Source organism: Erythrolamprus reginae, chromosome 2, assembly GCF_031021105.1.
Source record: "Erythrolamprus reginae isolate rEryReg1 chromosome 2, rEryReg1.hap1, whole genome shotgun sequence".
In the NCBI taxonomy this organism is placed as follows: Eukaryota; Metazoa; Chordata; class Lepidosauria; order Squamata; family Dipsadidae; genus Erythrolamprus; species Erythrolamprus reginae.
Window position 1 is genome coordinate 208604382 of NC_091951.1, and position 24726 is coordinate 208629107.

General features: G+C 40.8%; 1 protein-coding gene across 1 annotated transcript in view; it reads right to left on the reverse strand.

Annotated features, from left to right (window-relative positions):
• LOC139161884 (A.superbus venom factor 1-like) overlaps window positions 1-24726 on the reverse strand; it is a 146679-nt gene that overhangs the window by 47744 nt on the left and 74209 nt on the right. Inside the window, exons 19-28 of the mRNA XM_070741578.1 lie at window positions 24333-24418; window positions 24084-24223; window positions 23040-23240; window positions 21385-21448; window positions 20930-21016; window positions 19871-20074; window positions 19276-19351; window positions 17189-17351; window positions 9511-9606; window positions 7419-7569 (exon numbers count right to left, since the gene is read on the reverse strand). Of these exons, the coding sequence (XP_070597679.1) occupies window positions 7419-7569; window positions 9511-9606; window positions 17189-17351; window positions 19276-19351; window positions 19871-20074; window positions 20930-21016; window positions 21385-21448; window positions 23040-23240; window positions 24084-24223; window positions 24333-24418 (1268 nt within the window). The remainder of the gene's footprint in view (window positions 1-7418; window positions 7570-9510; window positions 9607-17188; window positions 17352-19275; window positions 19352-19870; window positions 20075-20929; window positions 21017-21384; window positions 21449-23039; window positions 23241-24083; window positions 24224-24332; window positions 24419-24726) is intronic.

The window sequence follows — 24726 nt, forward strand, 5'->3', positions numbered from 1 at the left end:
CCCAGGAAAGAGTTGTAAGAAAGCAGTGCATTTGAAAAGCGCGCTGCTTTCTCGGAAAGCCAGCTTTCCTGGCCGGCACAGGGCTTTCCCACCGCTCCCTCCTCCCGAAAAACACAACGGAGGTCCACAGCGAAGCCGAGTGGAGCAACGGGAGGCTCATGGTGGGGCTGCAGGGCAGGCACAGCAGCCCAGGGAGAAAGAGGGAATTGAGATAAAGAGAGAGGGAGAGATGAAGGGAAAGAGGGAGAAAGGCAGGGACAGAAAGATAGAAAGGAAAGAGGGAGAGAAAGATAGAAAGGAAGAGGGAGAGAATGGGAGAAATGGAAGAGGGAGGATGAGATAGACAGGAGGGAGAGGGGGAAGTAGGATAGAGAGAGGGAAAAGGAAGGGCTTGAAGAAAGGCAGGGGGAGAGAAAGATAGAAAGGAAAGAGGGAGGGAGAGATAGAAAGGAAAGAGGGAGGGAGAGATAGAAAGGAAAGAGGGAGGGAGGAAAGGGAGGGAGAGATATAAAAAAAGAGGGAGGGAGGAAAGAGGGAGGGAGAGATAGAAAGGAGGGTGAGGGGTAGTAGGATAGGGAGAGGGAAAAGGAAGGGGCTTGGAGAAAGGCAGGGGGAGAGAAAGATAGAAAGGAAAGAGGGAGGGAGAGATAGAAAGGAAAGAGGGAGGGAGGAAAGAGGGAGGGAGACATAGAAAGGATAGAATTATGGATGCAAGAACTCGCTCATGTGTGATAGCGCACGCCCACACTTACTTTATTTATTTATTTATTTATTTATTTATTTATTTATTTATTTATTTATTTATTTATACTTATATGCCGCCCAGTCCCAAAGGGACTGTCGCTCAGACACTGTACTTTTCCGCCCACCCTGAAAAAAAATTAGAGGGAACACTGCCCTCGCCCCTCTGCTCCCTGCTCACCTTCCAGAACGGTGTTACAGGAGACGGTGCTAAGGTAAACCCTTACCGGGTTATTAATTTGTAATTTAAAAAAATCATGCCGGGCTCGCAAAAAAGAGAGTCTGAAAAAAAAACCTACGTGGACGTCGCGCCATTTGCTTCCTCCTTTGGCGGCTCATAACTAGATTTTTACAACCCCCCACCCCCCTTGATAAGCTTTTTCTTGAATCTGAACAGTTTGGGGGTTCGCCAAAGAGAGAAAAGTGAACGAGAGGGAGAGAGAAGGGGAGGAAGAGAGAAAAGTGAACAAGAGGGAGAGAGAAAGGGAGGAAGAGAGGAAGGAAGGAAGAGATAAATATATAGGGAGTGAGGGAGAAAGAGAGGGAGGGGAAGAGGGGAAGGAAGGAAAAGAGAGAGAAAGAGAAAAAAGTGGAAGGAAGAGAGAAGGAAAGAAAGGGAGAGAGAGAGAGAGAGAAGAGTGTGAGAGAGAAGATAGGGAGAGGAGAGAAATGATAGAATAAAGGGGAGAAAAAAAAGAGAAATGAGAAAATGATTGAAGCAGAGAATGACAGGAAAGAGAGAGAAAGATAATTATGCATATTTGTTATTTAAACTATAAATATCACAAAATTATGTTTTTTTCTCAAGGTGACACACCACCAGAGTTATGCTCAGTTTTTTGGCGAATTTTGACACACCAAGCTCAAAAGGTTGCCCATCACTGATCTAAACTAATAGGAACTATTTGGAAAAGATATAAAAATTTAGGAAGAACACTCATTTTTATCACAGCAATTATACCAAAATTAGACTGTAAGTTCCCTCATTTTTCAAAATTTATCTTTGTTTCTTTTGCTAAATTGTTATAATTATCTTTTTTGATGGATGAAGTCTTGTTTGTGATAGTTAGACCTAAATATTTGATCTTTTTAGTTATTTGCATATTTAGAACTTTTTCTAATGCCTCTTCCTGTTTTTGGGTCATATTTTTGTCATAAGTTTGGTTTTTTGTTTATTAATTATTATTAATTTTAACCCTGAAAATTCACCAAATTTCTCAATTTCCTTAATCAGTTCCAGGCCTGAGCTTATTGGGTCCTCTAAAAAATACTACATCATCTGCGTAGGCCTTCAATTTATATTCCTCATCCTTTATTTTAGTTCTTTTTATTTCCTTATTATTCTGTATTTTATTTAATAGCATTTCCAGTGACAGGATAAAAAGAAGAGGTGACATGGGGCAACCTTGATGGAACCCTTTTGCAATTTGGAATGAATTTGTCATATTGCCATTTAGCATTATCCTAGCCCACACCTAAATATGTATTTTACCAATATTCCATAGTCAATCCATATTTAATCAATCATCCCTGCTCAAATTTCTACCACTGTTCTAATTTCTGGGTATCTCTCCTCTCTCTCCCCCATTTCTCTCTCATTTGTTTCTCATTTCTCCCTCTTCCTCCCTTTTCTCTCATTCCTTCCCTCTCTCACTTCTCATCTCTTTTTCTATCCCTGTCTCCTCCCCCCTTCTGTATGTGTGAGTGTGTGTGAACTCTTGAACCATTTCCAAAAACAGGTGAGGGCTGGGTTTTTTTCCTGTTATTATTTGGGTGTTTTTTTACCATATACTTAAATCAAGAGTCACTTCTCTCTCTCTCTTTCCCTTCCTTCCTCCCCTCCCTCCCTCCCTCCCTCCCTCCCCTCCCTTTCTTTCTCCCTCTTTCTTTCCCCCTCTCTTCACCCATGTTGTCCTCCAAATGATCTGTGACTCAAAGGATCTCAGGAATCAAAAGAAAAAGCAGCCTCTGGAGGGAGGGATCTCCTCCCGACAGCTGTTACATCCTACATCGCCTGCCCATATCACATTTGTCATGGGAATTGCACTGGGTCCATTTTCTTTCTGTATGCAATACAAGGTGATGGTTATCACCTTTATAGCATATGTGGCTCACGGCTAAGTAATTTGGAGGACTGTCTCTCCCTGTGGGTATCAGCCATTCCACCAGATTGGCTAGGATTGCTCTGCTGCAGCTGCCTTCCTTTAAATATCGCCATCTAGTGAGGCCTAGAAATAGTATAGATTTTCCATAGCAGTGCCTGCCCTGCAGAACACTCATCCCATGGCATCTGGCTGGCTCCCACCCTTCTTGCCTTTTGGAAAGCTGAAAAGGCTTGTCTTTCCTCCCAGGCATTGCAGTAGCACTGCAGGTTGACACAGGGGATTCTACTTCTTAGTGAACCAGAAAATGTTCGTTGAAGCACCAAGTGTTTGTTTTACTGTTGTTTTCATTTTTGTTATTGTGGTGAACTGCCCAGAGTTTTATTTCACTGAAGGATGGCCATATAAATATTATATACAAACAATAAAATAAAGCCACCTGCATCTGTATAATCACCCTGTCTTCCTCTCCCTTCTCTCACTGCAGCTCTTTAAATCCATTTAGCCACTCCATGCATCTCATAAAAAGCTCATGAAAGTTTGTGCCTTTTAAACTAACACAGTTTCCTCCTACAGTAAATAAGTTGGAAATGAAAAAGGTACACATTTTCTGAAGCTGAACTAGTCTCTTAGTAGAAACATATAGAAAATGTCCTATAGATTTTCTGGTAAAAATAAAGGAATGGTTTGAAACATAGAAACATAGAAACATAGAAGTCTGACGGCAGAAAAAGACCTCATGGTCCATCTAGTCTGCCCTTATACTATTTTCTGTATTTTATCTTAGGATGGATATATGTTTATCCCAGGCATGTTTAAATTCAGTTACTGTGGATTTATCTACCACATCTGCTGGAAGTTTGTTCCAAGGATCTACTACTCTTTCAGTAAAATAATATTTTCTCATGTTGCTTTTGATCTTTCCCCCAACTAACTTCAGATTGTGTCCCCTTGTTCTTGTGTTCACTTTCCTATTAAAAACACTTCCCTCCTGGACCTTATTTAACCCTTTAATATATTTAAATGTTTCGATCATGTCCCCCCCTTTTCCTTCTGTCCTCCAGACTATACAGATTGAGTTCATTAAGTCTTTCCTGATACGTTTTATGCTTAAGACCTTCCACCATTCTTGTAGCCCGTCTTTGGACCCGTTCAATTTTGTCAATATCTTTTTGTAGGTGAGGTCTCCAGAACTGAACACAGTATTCCAAATGTGGTCTCACCAGCATTCTATATAGTGGGATCATAATCTCCCTCTTCCTGCTTGTTATACCTCTAGCTATGCAGCCAAGCATCCTACTTGCTTTCCCTACCGCCTGACTGCACTGTTCACCCATTTTGAGACTGTCAGAAATCACTACCCCTAAATCCTTTTCTTTTGAAGTATTTGCCAACACTGAACTGCCAATACAATACTCAGATTGAGGATTCCTTTTCCCCAAGTGCATTATTTTACATTTGGAAACATTAAACTGCAGTTTCCATTGCTTAGACCATTTATCTAGTAAAGCTAAATCATTTACCATATTACAGACGCCTCCAGGAATATCAACCCTATTGCACACTTTAGAGTCATCGGCAAATAGGCAAACCTTCCCTACCAAACCTTCCCCTATGTCACTCACAAATATATTAAAAAGAATAGGACCCAGAACAGATCCTTGTGGCACACCGCTTGTAACCTGACTCTGCTCAGAATACTCGCCATTAACAATAACTCTCTGATATCTACGCTTCAGCCAGCTGCAAATCCATTGAACTATCCAGGGATTAAGTCCAATCTTCACTAATTTATCTATCAGCTCTTTATGTGGAACCGTATCAAAGGCTTTGCTGAAGTCCAGGTAGGCAATATCCACGGCACCACCTTGATCCAACACCTTTGTGACATAGTCAAAGAAATCAATGAGATTAGTCTGACATGATTTGCCTTCAGTAAAGCCATGCTGATTTGGGTCTAATAAGTTATTGTTTTTTAGGTGCTGATTTATCCTCTTTTTGAGTAGAGTCTCCATCATTTTAACTACAACTGATGTCAAGCTAACTGGCCTGTAGTTACCAGCTTCTTCTCTACTGCCCTTCTTGTGAATAGGCACAACACTGGCCAATCTCCAATCCTCAGGAACTTCTCCTGTTAACAAGGATTGGTTAAACAAATCAGTCAGGGGGGTAGCAATGACAGATCTGAGTTCTTTAAGAACTCTGGGGTGGATGCCATCTGGACCCATTGCCTTATTTATCTTTAATCGTTCAAGTTCTTCTAAGACATCGGCTTCTAAGATCACTGGAGCTGAATCCGTACAGCTGGAAGCAATGCTATATCCCTCTATAGTATTATTTTGTAAGGTGTCTTTTGAGAAAACTGAACAGAAGTAGCTATTGAAATGGTCAGCGATCTCCTTATTCCCATTAATGCATGTATTATTCTCGGTACTAAGCTTCGTGATGCCGCAGTTTTTCTTCTTCTTATCATTAATATATCTGAAGAAGGTTTTATCCCCCTTCTTTACAGATTTGGCAATTTCTTCCTCTTTTGAGGCTTTAGCAGCATATATTATCTGTTTCGCCTCCTTCTGTCTCATTTTATATACCTCCCTATCAGCTATACTTCCAGACTCTTTATACCTCCTATAGGCAGCCTTTTTTCCATTGACTATAGCCCTTACATCATTGCTAAACCATAGCGGTTTCTTCTTCCTTTTACCTTTAGTTATTTGTCTTACATACAGTCCAGTGGCTTTTAAGATGGCCTTTTTTAATACAGTCCACTAGATGCTCGCTCCTGCCATTTTATCCCTCCCCTTTAATTCATTATCTAAATATTCTCCCATTGCATTAAAATTTGTTTTTCTGAAATCCAATACTTTGGTTGCATTATAGGATTGCTCACAATGAGTTTTTACATCAAACCACAAACATAGATGGTCACTGCAACCTAAATTTTCTCCCACCTTGACATCTGAAACCCAATTCCCATTTGTAAAAACTAAATCTAGAATATTCTCCCCTCTAGTTGGTGTCTTAACCAGCTGTGCCAGAGCTGCTCCTGTAAAGGCCTCTACTATATTCTTACTTTTGCATGTAAGGGCACTGGGGATATTCCAGTCAACATCAGGCATGTTGAAATCACCCATAACCACAATATCTCCCTTTACTGCCATTTGGGTAATTTCATCCACCATCTTGTTGTCATATTCCTCGGATAGCCCTGGAGGCCTATAGATCACCCCAATTCTAATGACAGAACCTTCTTTATTTTGCATGCAAATCCAGAGAGTCTCTAGATCTTGACACGTATTTTGAATTAGTGTTGTTTTTAGACATTCTTTAATATAAATGGCTACTCCACCTCCCCTTCTCTCTATTCTATCCTTCCTATACAGTGTATATCCTGGTATGGATATTTCCCATTCATTAGAATCCTTAAACCATGTCTCAGTTATGGCAACCAAGTCCAAATTATCTCTAGATATTATGGCCATTAATTCACAGAGCTTGTTGCTCAAGCTTCGAGCATTTGTGCACATTACCCGAAGAACATTATTTTCGTTATTAGTTTGCCCCTTATCATCAACAACTACATCTATATTATTTGCAGCTCCCTTTTCATAAGCTTCCAAAAACTGCTTTATCCTCATTGATCGGGGACAGAAATCACCCACATCAGTTACATCTCTGTCCCCTTTACCTAGTTTAAATGCCTGTCCAAAAAAGTTCTGAATTCCTCACCGAGCACCTGGGTACCTCTGTATGATGGATGCAAACCATCCCTCTTAAACAACTCCCTATTAGACCACCTACTGACATCATGACTTACATAGCCAAAACCTTCAGCTTTACACCACTGCCTTAACCACACATTAAACTCTCTGATACACGTTGTTTTATCCTCTTGGCCACAAACCGGTAACACCTCTGAGAAAGTCACTGAATCAGTTATTTTACCCAGCTCCACACTTAGACATTGAAAATCTCTTTTTACTACATTAACATTTCTCTGGGACAAATCATTTGTGCCAAGATGCACCACCACATCAACGTTATTACCTTTACTCACAGTCTTAACAATGTTTGTAATCCGCCTCCTGTCCCTGCTGGCAGTGGCCCCTGGGAGACACCTCAGCACCTTAACCACATCCTTGCTCTGTCCCAAATCAACACCTCTAACGGTCGAATCACCCACAAGAAAATGTGTCCTCTTTTTATTTCTACTGACTGTACTTGATGGTTTGGTGACATTTACGACAACTTCCCCTTTGAACATCCCCTCATTCTCTGCCTGAGGGACTCATTCTCTGCCTGAGGGACTACAACTTTCTTCAGCTTTCTGTTGAGATGAACAACTGGCACCCTATGGGGGAAAAAGACCTTTACATCTATTTTTATTCATATTATTTTCCTACCTGACCAGGCAGCTAGAAGAAAATCAATGCCACTTGCACGTGGCTCTTGATTTTATTTTTGGTCACTGCAATTTCTAAAAATCTATCCATTGTGGTTTTTCATCTTCCAAGCTAATCTTTCAAAAGCCAACCACTCCTGGTTTCTTCTATTTAAAACAAACCCATGTATTACCTGTTGATGCTGCCATGAGTACCCTGTCATCATTGAGTCGCTCTGCAGCAGCCAAAGCATAGGCTGTGAGGGCTGCAGTGTAAGGCCTTTGCAGTTTCTCGTACTTTTTGAGTAAATAATCTGCAGCCTTGTTGATGCTGCTGTCTAGGATCTAGAAGTGAGGGCAGGGGAAGAAGAAGAGATCCATTAGGAATGTTTGGACGACAATTTTAGGCATCTCTGTGGAACATCATTTCCCTGAGGTATGATTGGTCCCATCTAAGTTGCTTTTCTGAAAGGCCCCACAAAACATGGCTTTGTCAGTGAGCCTGAGGAGCACAAATGGAGATGGAGCCAATCAAGCGGTTGATCTGATTGTGTTGCTGCTGCCATGGGTGTGCGTGTGAGAGGGTTGCGTTGTAAGCTGTCCAGAGTCACCTATTTGTGGTGTTCAATAAATAATAAATAAAATGAATATGTGCTGCCCTCTTCCTGCTGGCATGTTTTACATGATGCCATGGTCTTTCGAGACTAAAGGATGCCAATTCATGCAAGAAGTGATGTTGAGGATAAATTCATTATGAATGTCTTAAATGGGGGGGTTCCACTAGAGAATGTCTGTAAAACCTGCAATCCTGTATGATCCACTTGGAGAAACCCTTTCTGTACAGATCTTTCTAAATCCTTTCAGGAATGGTGATAAAAATTACACTGCAGCAGTGAAAAAGCCCTTTGATCATTACAGATCCATAACTGATCTAAATACCTTGCTGACTTGAAAATACTGCATATTTTGGAGTATCAGACACACTTCCCCCCTCCAAAGAAGTCTGGAAATGTCGGTATGTCTTATACACCGAATACAGCCATTTTTGGCCTCCAGAAGTCCTACCCAAGCATCCCAATTTTGCAAAAAATGGGCCTGTTTTTACAAAAATGGGATGAGCAGAGAGTTTGGGAGTCCTGCAGATTGCTCCTAAGTGCTGGTGGAAAGCAAAAACACCACCGTTTTTGTGTGTGTGTGGGGGGGGGGGAGGGTGAAAACCGACCTATTTTGCAAAAACAGAGGCATTTTTGCTTTCCCACAGCCCCAGTAGAACTCTGCAGGCCTCACAAATCCTCTGTGCACCCCATTTTTTATAAAAAAAATGCAATAAAAACGGGCCAGTTTTTGCAAAATGGAGGTATTGTTACCTTCCAAAGTCTAAAGACCGGCTACAAAAATGGTGGAAGGTCTGAAGCATAAAACGTATCAGGAAAGACTTAATGAACTCAATCTGTATAGTCTGGAGGACAGAAGGAAAAGGGGGGACATGATCTAAACATTTAAATATGTCAAAGGTTAAATAAAGTTCAGGGAGAAAGTGTTTTTAATATGAAACACAGGAACAAGGAGGCACAATCTGAGGTTATTTGGGGGAAAGATCAGAAGTAACATGAGAAAATATTAATTTACTGAAAGAGTAGTAGATGCTTGGAATAAACTTCCAGCAGGCGTGCTTTGTAAATCCACAGTAACTGAATTTAAACATGCCTGGGATAAACATATATCCATCCTAAGATAAAATACAGGAAATAGTATAAGGGCAGACTAGATGGACCAGGAGGTCTTTTTGTGCCGGCAGTCTTCTATGTTTCCATGTTTCCTCTAGTCCCCAGGAGCACTCTGCAGGCTTCCCAAATCCTCTGCATGCCCTCTTTCCCCCCAAAATGGGTGAAAATGGGTCTGTTTTTGCAAAAAATGGGATGTGCAGAGAGTTTGAGAGACTTGCAGACTTCTTCTGGGGGCCGGGGAGGACAAATATTACCTTTTTGAAATCTTGGTGCATCTTATACACTGGTGCATTTTATAGCCCCAAAAATATGGTCTATGTGTATATTTTTTAAAAGTATCCTTATTGAACTGGTTATTTATTTTGGTTTCATTTGATTTGAAATGAATGAAGTATAAACCACAATAATGCCAGTTAGGCTAGTTTGAGATCCTGAAGGCTTCTAATACTGAACCTGGGGTCAAGAAGGTGGGAAAATGGAATATTATGACCATAAAAACCCTGGAGATGTGCTCGTATTTTGGTCCCCTCATACTACTTCCCATTACACCATCACATACATTGATATATTCTTTGCAAATTGATCTGGATTCCAATAATGAAACAAGAACGAATGCTGTTAAAGATACTTCTGGTTCAGCACCTTGGAGTCCTCCCTAGAAGAAAGCAGTGGAGGGAGACAAAAAAGAAGATAAAATTAATGCTAATAAATAAACACTTCTCTGTAATTATTCATTGGAAGTAAATGGGGGAGCAGTTAAGAGTTAAGGGGGGGGTTGTATCTTTTGGCTGCCATCCACATTTCACCATTCAACTTGCAGTGTTGTTGAAGGGTTGGAATTTGAGAAAACATTGAACTTTGTACAGTATTTCCATATGGGAGCTATGAACTACCTTAACAACATTTTGTGAGGAGAGAAAGAATAAAGGGCAGCAAACACTGTGAAAGGAATTGCATACAAATCCAACAAACAAACAAAACAAACAAACAAACAAACAAACAAATTTTCTGCCAGACTGTGTACAAAAGAACAAGTTAATGAAACTTTCAATTATTTGCTTTAAGCTAGGCATGGCCTAGGCCAGTAATGGCAAACCTTTTTTGGCTCAGGTGCCAATAGGGTGTGCATGCATGCACCCATAAGGCAATGCATACGTACAAAGCTCATGCTGTCCCTCCGCATGTGTACAACCCCCTGCACTTCCCCCATGACGCATGCGCACAGGCCTCACTGAAGCCTCTGGACCCCTTCTTGGTAAGCCTATCAGGCCATTTGTCGACCTCCAGGATGCTTCCCTGAAGCCTGGGGAGAGCTAAAATGGTTGAAAACAGCCCAAAAATCAGCTGACCAGCGCGCACATTGGCATAGGACAATGCCTTGCGTGCTCTCAGATATGGCTCTGCGTGCCACTTGTGGTACCTGTGCCATAGGTTTGCCATCACTGGCCTAGGAAATTTCAAGGCTTTATATACTCTGAACCTGATGTTGATCAGTTGATGCTAGTTCATAAAGACAAATAGAATTCTATATGTATGTCAGAACTCCAGCCACTTTGTTTAAAGAGGACTGAAGGGCAGACAAGGAGTCAAATGAGACGACTTGCTGTGGCTAGCTCCCTGCAGCCAGCTTGCCATCACCAATTCCATTGTTACAGCCTCCACCCTCACAGCTTTAACCTCAAACTGTCTACTGTGAACCTCACCCCATTCCTAAAAGGTCCATAAAGAGTGTGTGCATAAGCGTACCAGCATGCATACCATCCCTGTCTTACTGTCCCCATTTATATGTACAGTGCTTACTTCTTTTGTTTATGCTTATATTCAGTGATGGACTACCAAAATTTTTACTACTACAGTGTGGGCATTGCTTATGCATTTTCTTTCTAAATCTTTCAGTGTAAATTGGGTGTTTTGGGGTGGAGCTCCATTTTTGCTACCTCACTGCGTTCTCCCTCGTCCAGACAGTAGTCCACTCCTGATTATCTACTATATAAAGTGTATGTACACACACGCACACACAGCTCTAAAATTATACACATTCAACCTCATTTACTGTGATAGGAAAAACATACCCAGAGCCCAGAAGGGAAAATAATAACAACAACAACAAGTCTACGGAGAGGGGCGGCATACAAATCTAATGAATGGATGGATGAACGAACGAACGAACAAACAAACAAACAAGTAAATAAATAAGAAAGAAAGAAAGAAAGAAAGAAAGAAAGAAAGAAAGAAAAATATCAAGATTTTGCTACAGGTACTGTGTACCTGACTAAAATTTTGCTACCGATACTGCGTACCTGATCGTACCCGTAGGAGCCCATCACTGTTTATATTATACCTGTACCTGCTATCTTGTAGATGTTTGACAAATAAAATAAACTCCCCTTTACCAATTTGCTGCCACCAAGTTGCTCCACATGGTCAATGCAGTACAGGGAGGCGGAGGGGGAGCCAGGTGGGAGGGGGAAGGGGAGGCAAGCTGGCAATGGGCAGAGCACAGAACTTTGCTCTCTCATTAAGTCAAATCTTATCAGTTACTCTTTTTGCCCTTCATCCCTCTTCTACTGGTGACACTCCAGGCCTGCTTTTTAAATTATTTCATACATACTTCACCTATTGTTGCATATTCTCTGAAAACCTACACACTTTTTGTGGGTTTGCTTTATTATTTAGTGCTATAAAAACATTTCATTATAGAATAATAATAATAATAACAACAACAATAGCCAGAATCATTTCCCTAAGATCTTTGAAAGTGGACATGGTACTTCCACAAGTGAAAAACCGAACAAGGAAAATATTCTGAAATTTTGGAAAAACAAGAAGCACAATGAGAATGCAAAGTGGATCAAGCAGGTTGAAAGCACTGTAAAAGTGACTAGAATGGAAAATGTATACACAACAAAAGAAATGCTGCAAAAACAAGCAAAGAAGGTCAAGAATTAGGGTACCCCTGGTTTAGATGATGTTCTGTCGGGCTCTCTGATAGGAGCCTCCCGAAAATTCAAGGATACAAATTTCACACACACACACGTTTGAAAATTCAAAACAATGTTCTTTATCACAAAAGTCAAAATAAACTAAGCACTCTTTTTGTATTGCAAAGAGCACTCTTCCCAAAACAACCCCGTAGTCTGTACAATGTCTCTTAAGCAGTCATTAAGTACTTAGCCAGCAGCTGTGGAGAAACTTCACACCCCTTCTTCTTCCAATGAAGGGGGACACACACACACACGCTGCTCTGCTTTGGTTTCAAAGGCATGAAAAAGCAACAAAGTCCAGCACACAAGATTCCTGACGAAACTGCAACAGATATTCTTCCACAATGGCCAAACCCACATGCTGCTATTTATAGCAGCAGCCCTAATTACTGGAGCCCCCCCCCAAACACAGGTGGCCTCCCTTATTTCCTGTAATATGTTTTTACTTGGTCTCTTCTATGCATAATTCTGTGCTTTGCATGGGTCCAAAATGTCATCATCTGAAGCTATAGAAGATAAGGAAGATTGACTGCCTTGGCTGTGTGCCAAGCCCTCCTCTGCCGAGTCACTTCCACCTTCTTCTTCGTCCGAGGAAACTAAACTCTGAACTGATTCTGTCGGCAATAACACAGGCCTGTGACATGTTGAATTTCCCTCTGCATCCACCTCCCCATTCCCTGGGGCAGGAGCTGGGCCAGAGCCAGCCACAACAGATGAACTGCATGGAATTTGGTTGAAATAATCAACAGGTTTGCATGCAAGCTTAGCAATCCAAATGAATTATTATTATTTATTATTATTTATTAGATTTGTATGCCGCCCCTCTCCGTAGACTCGGGGCAGCTCACAACAACAATAAAACAATATACAACATATCTAATAATTCTAATAATTAAAAGTCACTTTAAAACCCTTATTAAAAAGCAAAAACATACACACAAACATACCATGCATAAACTGCATAGGCCCAGGGGAAATGTCTCAATTCCCCCATGCCTGATGACAGAGGTGGGTTTTAAGAAGTTTACGAAAGGCAAGGAGGGTGGGGGCAATTCTAATGTCCGGGGGGAGCTGGTTCCAGAGGGTTGGGGCCACCGCAGAGAAGGCTCTTCCCCTGGGTCCCGCCAAACGACATTGTTTAGTTGACGGGACCCGGAGAAGGTCAACTCTGTGGGACCTAACCGGTCGCTGGGATTTGTGCAGCAGAAGGCAGTCCTGGATCAGGTTCTAGAAATACCAGAAGGTGAAAAATGGCTAACAAGTGGAAGAAACCTTTTGATTCAGGAAGATGTGGAAAGGGGAAATAAACCTTAAAATTACAGGCTAATTACTTGCCTACTAACAACATACAAATTACAAATTATTTACAGGCATTATTGCAAACCACATTTATGGATATCTAGAAAACGAGGATTTGACACCTGTAGAATAGAAAGGGTCCTGCAAAAATTCAAAAGGAACCAAAGCTAAAGTGAGTAGATTTTAAGATTGGGAAAGAGGGACATCATTGAGCGGAAGGGTGAGGGGCTAAAAAAAGTGTAGCCCAAAAAAATTAGCAAAATTTAAAAGTATCTTTATTGAACTGGTTTTCTCTATCTCTCTCTTCCTCCATCCCTTTCTCTCTCTTTCTCTCTCTCTCCCTCCCTCTTTCTCTCTTCCTTCCGTCCTCTTTCTCTCCCACTCTGTCCCTCTTTCTTTCTCTCTTCCTTCCTTCCTCTTTTTTGCTCTCTTTCTCTCTCTGTTCCTTCCTCTCTCTATCTGTCTTTCTCTTTCCCTCCTTCCTTCCCTTTCTTTCTCTCTCTCTCTCTTCCATTCTATTTCTATTTCTCTCTCACTCCCTTTCTTTCTTCCTCTCTCTTCCTCTCTCTTACCTGTCCCAATGATGCCCGGGTGAAGGTGAAGATGGGAGAGGAGACAGAGGGGTGAAGTGGGTCTGAAGGCTCAGCAGGTGCTTCTCTTCTCCCATGGAGTCTCTGCCCAGGAGACCCAGACAGCCCCCTGACCCACCCTCCAAGTTCTTCCGCTGCTCTTTCACACACCCTGCCCGGCTCAAGATCGACACAGAAGGCCAGCTGCAGGGAAGGGGAATGGAAGGATTACCCTCTTCTGTTCCGCTTCCCCATTATTCACCCATGCAGCTGGCCTTCCTCTTTGGAGTGGGGGGGGGGGGGGGCTGGGAAGGAAGAACAGCCAGCAGAGGCCCGGACAGCCCTTAAGCTCCTCCCCGGTCATGCCAAATCCTCCCTCCTGCCATTCCCTCTTCAGCAGGGCTGCAGCAGTGGGACATGACTGGGCCCGTCAATGGGCAGGGCAGGGGAAATGGGCAAGCAAAGGCCCTGCACAGCTGGCCTGAAGTCCGTGTAGTGACCTCCAGCCAAGTTGGGTTAGAGGCAGGGAGGGCGAGGCAGCAACGAAGTGCCTGGAATCCCCTCCCTCCAGCCTCTTCCCAAGGGGGCTGGTTGGGAGGAAAAAAAGCGGGACATTTTTCAAAGGACGTGGGATGCGGGACAAATGATGAAAAAATGCGACTGTCCCGCTGAAAGTGGGACATCTAGTCACTTTAACCAAAGCCCAACTGTTGACTGAGGAATTCAAAGAAAAGACAAACAAATTTGTTCCTAACCCAGATTGCTTATAAGAAAGCATTTGATTCTGTTCCACACAGCTGGATTGAGAAATGCTTAGATGTTTTTGGAATTACCAGCAACATCCAGAAATTAGATAGATTAGATAGACTAATAGAGTCATCTAGTTCAACCCCCACCCACCCAAGCAGAAAACTGTACACATTTCTGACAGATGGCAATCCTTTCTTTTAGACCACAGTGATGAAGCTCCCACAACTTCTGAAGACAAGCTATTCCATTGGTTGATTGCTCTCACTGTCAGAAATTTTATCCTTGTTTCCAGGTTGTGTTGTAAGTGAGCCTAGATCAACTTTGATAATGTCAGATGACGAGGAAGATGAACCATCTGGGTACACAGGGCGGATGGCCTTGCCAGCCGATGCAGAGAGTGAAGGGGAGATAGAAGAGGGTGAAGAGGTGTTAATGCAGACTATTTCTGAATAGGAAGATGAAGGGGACGTTATAGACAATGACCCACTGTTAGACCCTAGATTTAGAAGACTTCAGAGTAGACAGCAGAAATTGTACAGAAAAAGGAAGTGCAGTGGTACTTCTACTTAAGAACGCCCCTACTTAAGAACTTTTCTAGATAAGAACCGGGTGTTCAAGATTTTTTTGCCTCTACTTAAGAAATATTTTCTACTTAAGAACCTGAGGCCAGAAAAATTTTCCTGGCCAGTTTCCTGCAATTCTCCCTTTAATCCTGGCCATCTCGGGCTTTTCTGGGCTGCCAGAAGAACCTTTTGGTGGCGCTTAAGGAGGTTTTGGCAGTCCAGAGAAAACAAAGCATTTTCCTTTCTCTGGGCACTTGGAGAGGGAATAAACCTCTGCAAGCACCCAGAGAAAAGAAATGCTCCCTTCACTCTGGGCTGCCTCAGAGTCCCTCTTTTTTTTAAGCCTTAAAGTTTTGGATTTTTTTGATTCCCCTCACCTCACTTTCTTCCTTCAGCAATGACTGTACTCCTACTCTTCTTCCCCCTCCTCCCACCCAAATTCCAAGCTTTTATTTCTTTCCTAATGGGTTTGCACACATTATTTGCTTTTACATTGATTCCTATGGGAAAAATTGCTTCTACTTACAAACTTTTCTACTTAAGAACCTGGTCATGGAACGAATTAAGTTCTTAAGTAGAGGTACCACTGTAATCTATACTGTGTAACTCTAGAGTTGCTGATTCATCACAAGGGGTATATAAGAGTGGGAGTCTGGGCAAACGTTTGTGGAGTGCAAATTTTCAATAATGGAGGTTGATTTCTGTGTGTTCTGAAAAGTCTGATCAGAAAATCCTGGCCTTCTACTTTGAAAAGGCCCCCACGCCTGAGATGTTAGGATGCTCAGATGTTTGGTGAGCTTCCAAGATGTCAGGGTGGCAGAGGATTCTTACAGGTGAAACAAACTATGGAAGAGAAAAAAACATGGTTTAAATGATTACATTAAAGAAAAGCAAAAGTGTCTCTGCTGAAGAAGGTGAACAAGGGAAACCTCTTGAAAACAAGAAGATTGAGAGCAGAATATCGAAAGGTAACAATTGAGCATTGAGTTTCTAACTGGAAAAAGCATCCTATGCACAGTCAATAGCTGAAGGACATTGAAGGAAAGTTAGATACAAAGGTAACATGGAGCTGGTTGAGATCTGTGGTGCTGAAGAAAGAAACTGAAGGTTACATTTCGACTGCCCCAAGAACAAGCCCTGCAGACGAATTCCATGAAAGCAAAAATTCAATGTGTCAGTAACAACAGCAAATGTTGCTTATGCAATGAAAAAGATGATATGGTGGATCATATTATAAGTGACTGAGGCAAAATCTCACAAACTGATTAACTACAATGTCATGATCAAATTGCCAAAATCATACATTGGCAGCTTTGCCAGATGTTGGGTTCGAATGCAGAAAAAATTAGTAGGAACACCAACTTGACAAAGTCCTTGAAAATTAACAGGTCAAGATCTTGTGGAACTTTCGAATCCAAACAGGCAAACAACTGGCCCACAACATGCCTGACATCACTAATGTGGGAAAGAAACAAGTCATTGATATTGCAATACCAGGTGATGCATGAATAGGAGAGAAATAACTAGAAATACCACAATCTGCAAATTGAAGTTGAATGATTGTGAAGGAAGAAATCAATTGTACTGATAGTAATAGGAACCCTTGGAGCAATATCAAAAGTGTTATCTAGATACATGGAAATTTTGAACTGATCATTGGTGAATATTCTGACTGCAAAAAGCCACATTACTCTCAGGGGTGAAATGCTCCCAGTTCAGGTGTGCCTGCTGGTGGTCAAAGAGCCAGTAGCGAGGACAGTGCGAGGCTCCACCCACCTACCTGGATGCCACCATTTGGGTTCTTTTACCCTTTCTGCATACACAGAATGCTTTGCACAGGCGCAAAGGGTAAAAAGAACCCAAATAGCGGTGTCCAGGCGGATATACTGTATCTGCATGTATCCTGCCTGGATTCCTGTACAGTTGGCTAATATCATTAGAGAAACAACTAGCAATGAAATCCTTGCATAGTTTAATTTAATACCTGGGTTTGGTTTTTTTGTTAAAAACTTGAAAACCTCTGGATTTATTTAAATCAAACAGGGAGGGAGGAGGGAGGGAGGGAACCATACCTGCATTGTTCCAGAAAGTACAGGGGCATTTTCACTGAACACTCCATCTGGTTGTTGCCTGTTCAGAATCAGCCACCTCACACCTCCACAAATGATTTCAGGGCTAATGTCTTTTGCAACTTTGGTAGCCATGGCAAAGACTTTTACAACGTATGCTGTGAGCCTGTAAAGAAGATAATGCATTAACTAAGCATTTCAATGCAGAACATAATACAAGTACTTATGATACAACAACGGTAGAGGCTGTCCATGTGTTGATGGGAAACTATCAAGATTAAAATGTGTTGTCTTAATTTCTCATCTGTCCTTCAAGCTAGGAGGGAAAAAGAGCTCAACTAATCCAGATCTTAACCCAGGAATGGTATAGGTATGCTGAGTATATACATACAATGACAATAAAGTATTTATTTATTTACAGTAGAGCCGGGATGGCACAGCAGGCAGAGTGCTGTACTGCAGGCCACTGAAGCTGACTGTAGATCTGTAGGTGAGCAGTTCAAATCTCATCACCGGCTCAAGGTTGACTCAGCTTTCCATCCTACTGAGGTGGGTAAAATGAGGACCCAGACTGTGGAGGCAATATGCTGGCTCTGTTAAAAAGTGCTATTGCTAACATGTTGTAAGCCATCCTGAGTCTAAGGAGAAGGGTGGCATAAAAATCAAATAAATAAATAAATAAATAAATAAATAAATAAGTAGGTAGGTAGGTAGGTAGGTAGGTAGGTAGGTAGACAGACAGACAGACAGAGAGACAGATTCACCCTACAGGGTTACTGTTGTAGAGAAAACAGAAGGCAAGAATGTTAACTATGTTCATCACAGTGAACAAGCCAAAGGGAAAAAATCTAGTAACAATAACAGCAACAACAATTCAGTCCCATAGAATCGGTGTTTCAGGTTTTCTACTCTCTTAAAGCAGGACATTCTAATCAATGTTCCCTCTAATTTTTTTTTTGGTGTGGGCGGAAAAGTATAGTGTCTGAGCGGCAGTCCCTCGGGACTGGGCGGCATAGAAGTCAAAATAAATGAACGAACGAATGAATGAATGAATAAAGTGTGGGTGCACGCTATCACACATACGCGAGTTCTGACATCCATAATTCTATATTTTCAATATTTTCAAATAGACAGTCTCTCTATCCTTTCTATCTCTCCCCCTCTCTTTCTCTCCCTCCCTCTATCCTTTCTATCTCTCCCCCTCTTTCTCACCCTCTCTCTTTCTCTCTCTACTTTCTATCTCCCCTTCTCTTTCTTTCTCTCTCTCTTTCTCCCCCTTTCCTTTCTATCTCTCTCACTCTCTTTTTCTCTCTTTGTCTCTTCTCTCTCTTTCTCTCACCCCCTCTTGCTCTCTATCCTTTCTATCTCTCCCACTCTCTTTCTCTCCCTCGCTTTTCCTCCCTCTTTCCTTCCTATCTCTCCCCACTTTTCTTTTTCTCTCTTTCTTTCTCTACCCCCCAATTTCTCTCTATCCTTTCTATCTCTCCCCCTCTCTTTCTCTCTTTCTCTCCCTTTCTCTTTCTCCCTCTTTCCTTACTATCTCTCCCACTCTTTCTTTCCCTCTCTCTTTCTTTCTCTCCATCCCTATTTCACTCTTTCCTTTCTATCTCTCCCCCTCTCTTTCTCTCCCTCCCTCTTTCTCCCTCTTTCCTTTCTATCTCTCCTTTTCTCTCCTGGGGCTGCCTGCACCACTTCCCACAGACCATGTTCAGCACACGCTGAGGTACAGGGAATATTGATTCTGATTCTTATTTTAATGAGGAGTGGAGAGAAATAGAACTGATTGATAGAAAATGCTAGACAAGAGGGAGACATATTATATGGGTAATCCATTATCAGAAAAGAGTATTTTGTCTGAAAGCGGAAAGGAATTTGAATGAAGGATGGGCTACCAAGGAGCTACAGGTAGGTAGGTAGGTAGGTAGGTAGGTAGGTAGAAAGGAATGAAGAAAGCAAGAAAGGAAATGGGAAGACAGAGAATCAGATGCCCCAAAAGAACTTAGAAAATGAAAATATATGAACATTTATAGAGAATGTTAGAGAAAAGCTTTTCCAGGATCTGAAAGTAATGGCTATATTATTGTCCATACCAAGTGCTAGATGCACGGTGTGTAAATGCTGCATAAGAATGGTCTGCTTTCTTGTACACCATCTGCTGGGTGTAACCTGAAAAGGAACAAGATAGAAAGAGCTGTGAAATTTAGCTCCAGCCAAACAAAATCACACTGGTCTCAGTGTAAAACCATCACACTCTTCAGATGGGATTCTGAAAGCAAGCAACCTCAACAACAACAACAACAACAACAAAAGGAGCTGAAGACTGCCGTCCTGTATGCCTGAAAATGAGAATTTGATAGCAGTACAATATTTCTAAATTCACTACAAAAGAGATGAAAATATTTTTCTTTTTATAGAATATTGTGATAATTCCATGAGTCCATATTTAAATGTTTCTCAGCAGTTACTATGACCACCTCCACCTTTCCAGGCTAAAAAAGTAATATCCTTAGCTAAGCTTATACCTTGTGGAAGAAAAACAATAACAACAACAAAGAGTCCTACCATATCTTTAAGAACATTTGGCTACTTGATTTCTGTAGGTCTTATATTTGTTTATTTTAGGGATTAATGAATCTCACATTTCTATCTACTGAGCAAAACGTATATGGAGACAATTTGCATTACCAGTCATGATCTGATTGACAGCTTCAGTCCTGCGATCTACGCCAAGAGTCTCCCACTGCCTTGTTGTGTCCAGGTAGTAGGTGGCAATAACCGATGGAGTCATGGTGATCATATTTTGCTCCCCACAGCCAGAAGGAGTGATAATGAGATGTCTGAGATTACTTCCATTAATTGAGTTTTCAATCATCTGAGCCACAAGGTCACCTGAATGTGAAAAAATTGCCAAGCATGTTAGAAATTGGATAGTTTGTGATCTTTCTTTAAGCTTCAATATCTTTAGGGCAAATGATTAGTCTAATCTTGCTTCCAACTCCACTATCCTTCCCTTATAGCATTGAGCATAGAATAATTAGGTTCCAGGAGTAATTAGAAGTTTTATTTAACTAACGTATCTATTTCAGTTTCAACATTGCCAGACTCCTTAGCAATTCTGGATGGCTTATGGTTAAAAAGAAGAAACAATATATAAACAAAAGGATAAAGCTGACCAAAAGATTGTCAGGCCTGTCCTAGCTTGAGCATTTAGGCATACAAATCCAATAAATAAAGAAAGAAATAAAGAAAGAAAGACCCTCAACTCCATTTGCAGTGAAAGCAGTGAAGGGCTACCAAAATTTTTACTACCACACTGTGGGTGTGGTTTGTGCATTTTCTTTCAATATCTTTCAGTGGGGTGGAGCTCCATTTTTGCTATCTCACTGCGTTCCCCCTCATCCGGCCAGCAGCCCATCCCTGAGTGAAAGGTATACTTTTACCAAAGCAAAGTGGTTACAGTGTAGGAAAAGCTAGATTTGAGGATTCAAATTAGGATCTGGAGCACACCCACTTTGATTTCGCCAGATGTTAAATGTCAAAAGTGGGACAGATCAATTGTATCTGTGAATCCAATTAGGAAGGCTCTGATCTATGCTCCATCTATTCAAGAACAGAAAAATAGGTTGTTCTATCCAGGAGTCCATCTACAGCACCAGTAGATTGTAGCAAAATTGGGCTGGTGACTATTTCATCTTCTATATTTAACAGATTGAGAAGCCTGGGTTTCAAATAGCTAGTTCTTGCCTTGGACAGAAATCTTGGTTTCTATTTCTGTGTCAGGCACCTGGTCATCTAATTTATGGGCTACGACCGTTTTTTCCTGGATTCCGTCTGAAACATGAAAAAGAAAAGGAGGAAAATTACAGGGAAAGAAAAATATCACATTCTACATTAAGTACCTCTTTGACATTTTTTTCTAATAATAAATTCTAAATGGAATTCAACACAATCATCTTAATAGGCACTTAACAGAAGGAATATAGTTCTCTGTGAGTCTACGGAGAGGGGTGGCATACAAATCTAATAAATAATTATAATAATAAGTTTTGAAAAGTAAAATAACATTTATTTTAAACTGTTATGGTAAAAAGATCCTCTTCTTTCCCAGGAAACAATAAAGCATGCGAGTGAAAGGACATTACCATCTGCAGGACTTAGTAAAAGATATAATGGGAATTAATGAGAAAGAAGTTACTCACCGACTCCTTTTGTATGTGGATCCAGTTCAATAATAGTCACAATATCTTTCCGTACCCCTTCAGGCTGTTACAGAAAAAGACCCCAGAACAATCTCTTATGGGAGATTCATTACAAATAAAAATATAATACATGACAGCAACAAAGACAATTACAAAATACAAAGACCTCCCCTGTAGTATCTCTTAGAAAATGTAGTAAAATATTCAATAATAGAATTGGTGCTTGAATGCAAAATAGGAAAAGACTTAGGTCAGCCTCATAATAATAATAATAATTTATTAGACTTGTATGCCGCCCCTCTCCGAGGACTCAGAGCGACATACAAGTCATATCTTCTCTATAGCCAAATCAGCATGGCCCTCTATTCTGGGTTAATTTATTTTTTTTAAGTTTTTTTTTCAGTCTCCATATATTATCATACATCATATCAAAATATGCATAGTTATACATTTCTATCCAATATATCATAAACCAATATTGTAATTTTGCACGTATTGTACTTCTATTGCCAATCTGTTTCCCCTCATTTCATAACACTCCCCCCCCTCTCTCTCTTTCTTCTACCATCTTTCTCCTTCTCTCCCCCTTCTACTTTCCTCCTCCCCTTCCTTCCCTTTCTGCTTTCTCCTCCTCCCTCCTAAACCTTCCCTGAGTGATTCCAATCATAGTTCATCTTATGTTTGACAGACTGGTAACATATACCCCTACTTCCTTTAATTATTAGTGCTCCTTTTAGACTTGTATATTTTCTATATACAAATCTATACTGTAACTCCCCCCACCCCCAGGTATATACTACTATTCTAATACTGCCTCCTTTACTACCTAATTTGGCCACCTGGGTTTACCACCTTTAATTCTCCATTTTCTTCCAATTTAATCAGTGTTACTTAACTTCTATACATATTCATTTTCTATCCAAGGGTTAATTTCTATTTATCCCACTAGACTACCATTGGCTCTTAAGGAATCCTTGCCCTCTTGCTGAATATCCTGGAAGCCCTGAGCTTCCTTATCTCAGATTAAAGGTGAGGGGTTGGCTATTATTTTCACATTTACTTGTAACCATTGTTCTCAAATCTTCTGTTCTCAAACTTCATTTTGAAAAGCCTCCAGCCAGCACATTGTTATTAATCTTGTTCTCATTAGCTGAGACCTATCCATTCAGCCCCAGGTTGAACTGTTGTACATAGACAAGTTTGAATGGCTTCTACGATTTTGAAATGGCTGGTTTTATATGTCTTTTCTCAGAATTCAATACTGTTATAATGTTTTTTAGAAGTTGTGTTGGGCAAACATTTTATGGGCTACGACAAAGATGTCATCCCATTCCAGTCCGAAGATAGAAGAGGAAATGAATGACTACCCTGGCAACCAAATTTTGCTATTGAAAGATTCTAGGAGTTTTCAAAAGACAATCAGAACAACTATACAGTCCAAGATGAATAACAAACTAGACCATTTCAACCACCCTGGTAGATATGTCATTTTGTGTTCTTACAAGTTACGTTTTGAGACCAAAAAGCCTTTTTGTTGCAATGGGGGAAGATAAAAGGTGCATTCATCAATAAAATTATGGTAAATAGGCTTTATCTGCAGCGATCACTGGTTATTGTCTCTCTTTTCCAAGAACCATAAGCCACTTGTTACTTACTACAACTTTCAGCTTCTTCTTCACACCATCATTCAAGTCCCTTGCTCTGACCTCAATATCATGCAATCCTTGCTGCAATGGGACTATCACAAATGGTACTGCCCTGGAGGACAGAGCTTTAATCGTGATCTGCTCTTGGTAGTTTTGACTTTCTGTGGAAGCACTGCAGAAGGCTGGGCTGTACAAAAGTTCCACTCTTACCTAGAGGAGATGAAAAAAAGTAGATGAGCTACAAGGCAGCTTCGGCCATAAGAATCATTTAAAATCCAGCTTTCCCACAGATGACATTTCCCACTAAATCTGTTACTGCATCAGCAAATCATTGTGATACATGGAAGGAAAGACAGAATAGGGCACACATAGAGCACACATATGCACACATCATATCATGCAATTTATTTTTCCCTTCCTTTCATGATATACTGGTAGAAAATAGGACTGTGTGAATAATTCAGTATGTATGCAAATAAGGCCACCCAAATACCTTAGCCCCATAAGTGCACTTCTTAATAGAAAAACAAGCGTTTCTTAAAGTATGATTTGAGGAGTGGTTCTCTAAAAACCTTCACAGGAGCTCACAATATCAGAATTATTTGCTAGACAGTAAATTTTAAATTGCAAACATTTAAAATAATGTTACCTTTCTCATTATTATGCTATTTTTTCATGAAAAATATTCTATTAGTTGATATGTGTTATATTTAATATTATTGTTTTTATATTATTCAGTAAATAAATATTCTACAAATGCATCAATTTCAATATTTAATATGGTAAAGATTAATAAATATAGCCCATAGGAATAAAAGCTGTTTGGGGGCTCTCCATAATGTTCAAAAGTGGGAAGGGGTCCTGATAACTCTGATCCAAAGAGCCTTAGCCCCCATTGCCCCCATCAATGGCACTTTTTTTATTAGTCAGAAAATGCTGTGGCTTAGATTTGGAAATACATAAAGTTTGCCTGCCAAAGAATTGATAGCAACACAAGCCATGCACATTTCCTTATTTCTAAACTCACATTCTTGTCATAGTCCCAAAACTTACATAAATATCCTTCTTCTTGTAGTTGTACAGAATAGCTCGAATCTCCACCTGCTCATTCTTCACTACTGAATACGGCAGTCGAAGGTCAATGAAGAAGCCTTTCATGACTGTTATTTCATAAGGTTCAGCCACACAGATCCCTGCAAGTAAGGCCAATGGCAAAGCCCACCCCAAAATGTTAATTCTACTTTAATTCTTAGGTGCTTTTCATATCTCCCAACTTTAGCTTCATCATTCATAATTCTTTACCTTTGGTAGGTGAAATGCTCACAGCCAGCACCTCCCAAGTTGTGATGGAATCCCTCAGATAAAAAGTCAGTGTCTTGCTTGAAATCCTAGGGACAAAATGAAATATGTTATGTCAATGGTTCTCAACCTGTGGTCCTCAGACCCGGGGGGGGGAGCAATATTATCACAGGAGGTCCACGAAGGCTTGAAGAAATGTTATGATTTAAATATTTGTTAATTTGTTGTTTGTTTGAGTTGAAAGGGACCTTGCAGGTCATCAAGTCCAACCCCCTGCTTAAGCAGGAAATCCCCAGCACCCCAGCCAAATGACAGTCCAATCTCCTCTTGAAAATGTCCAGAGTTGGGGAGTTCACAACCTCCGCTGGCAGGCCATTTCACTGGTTGATCACTCTGA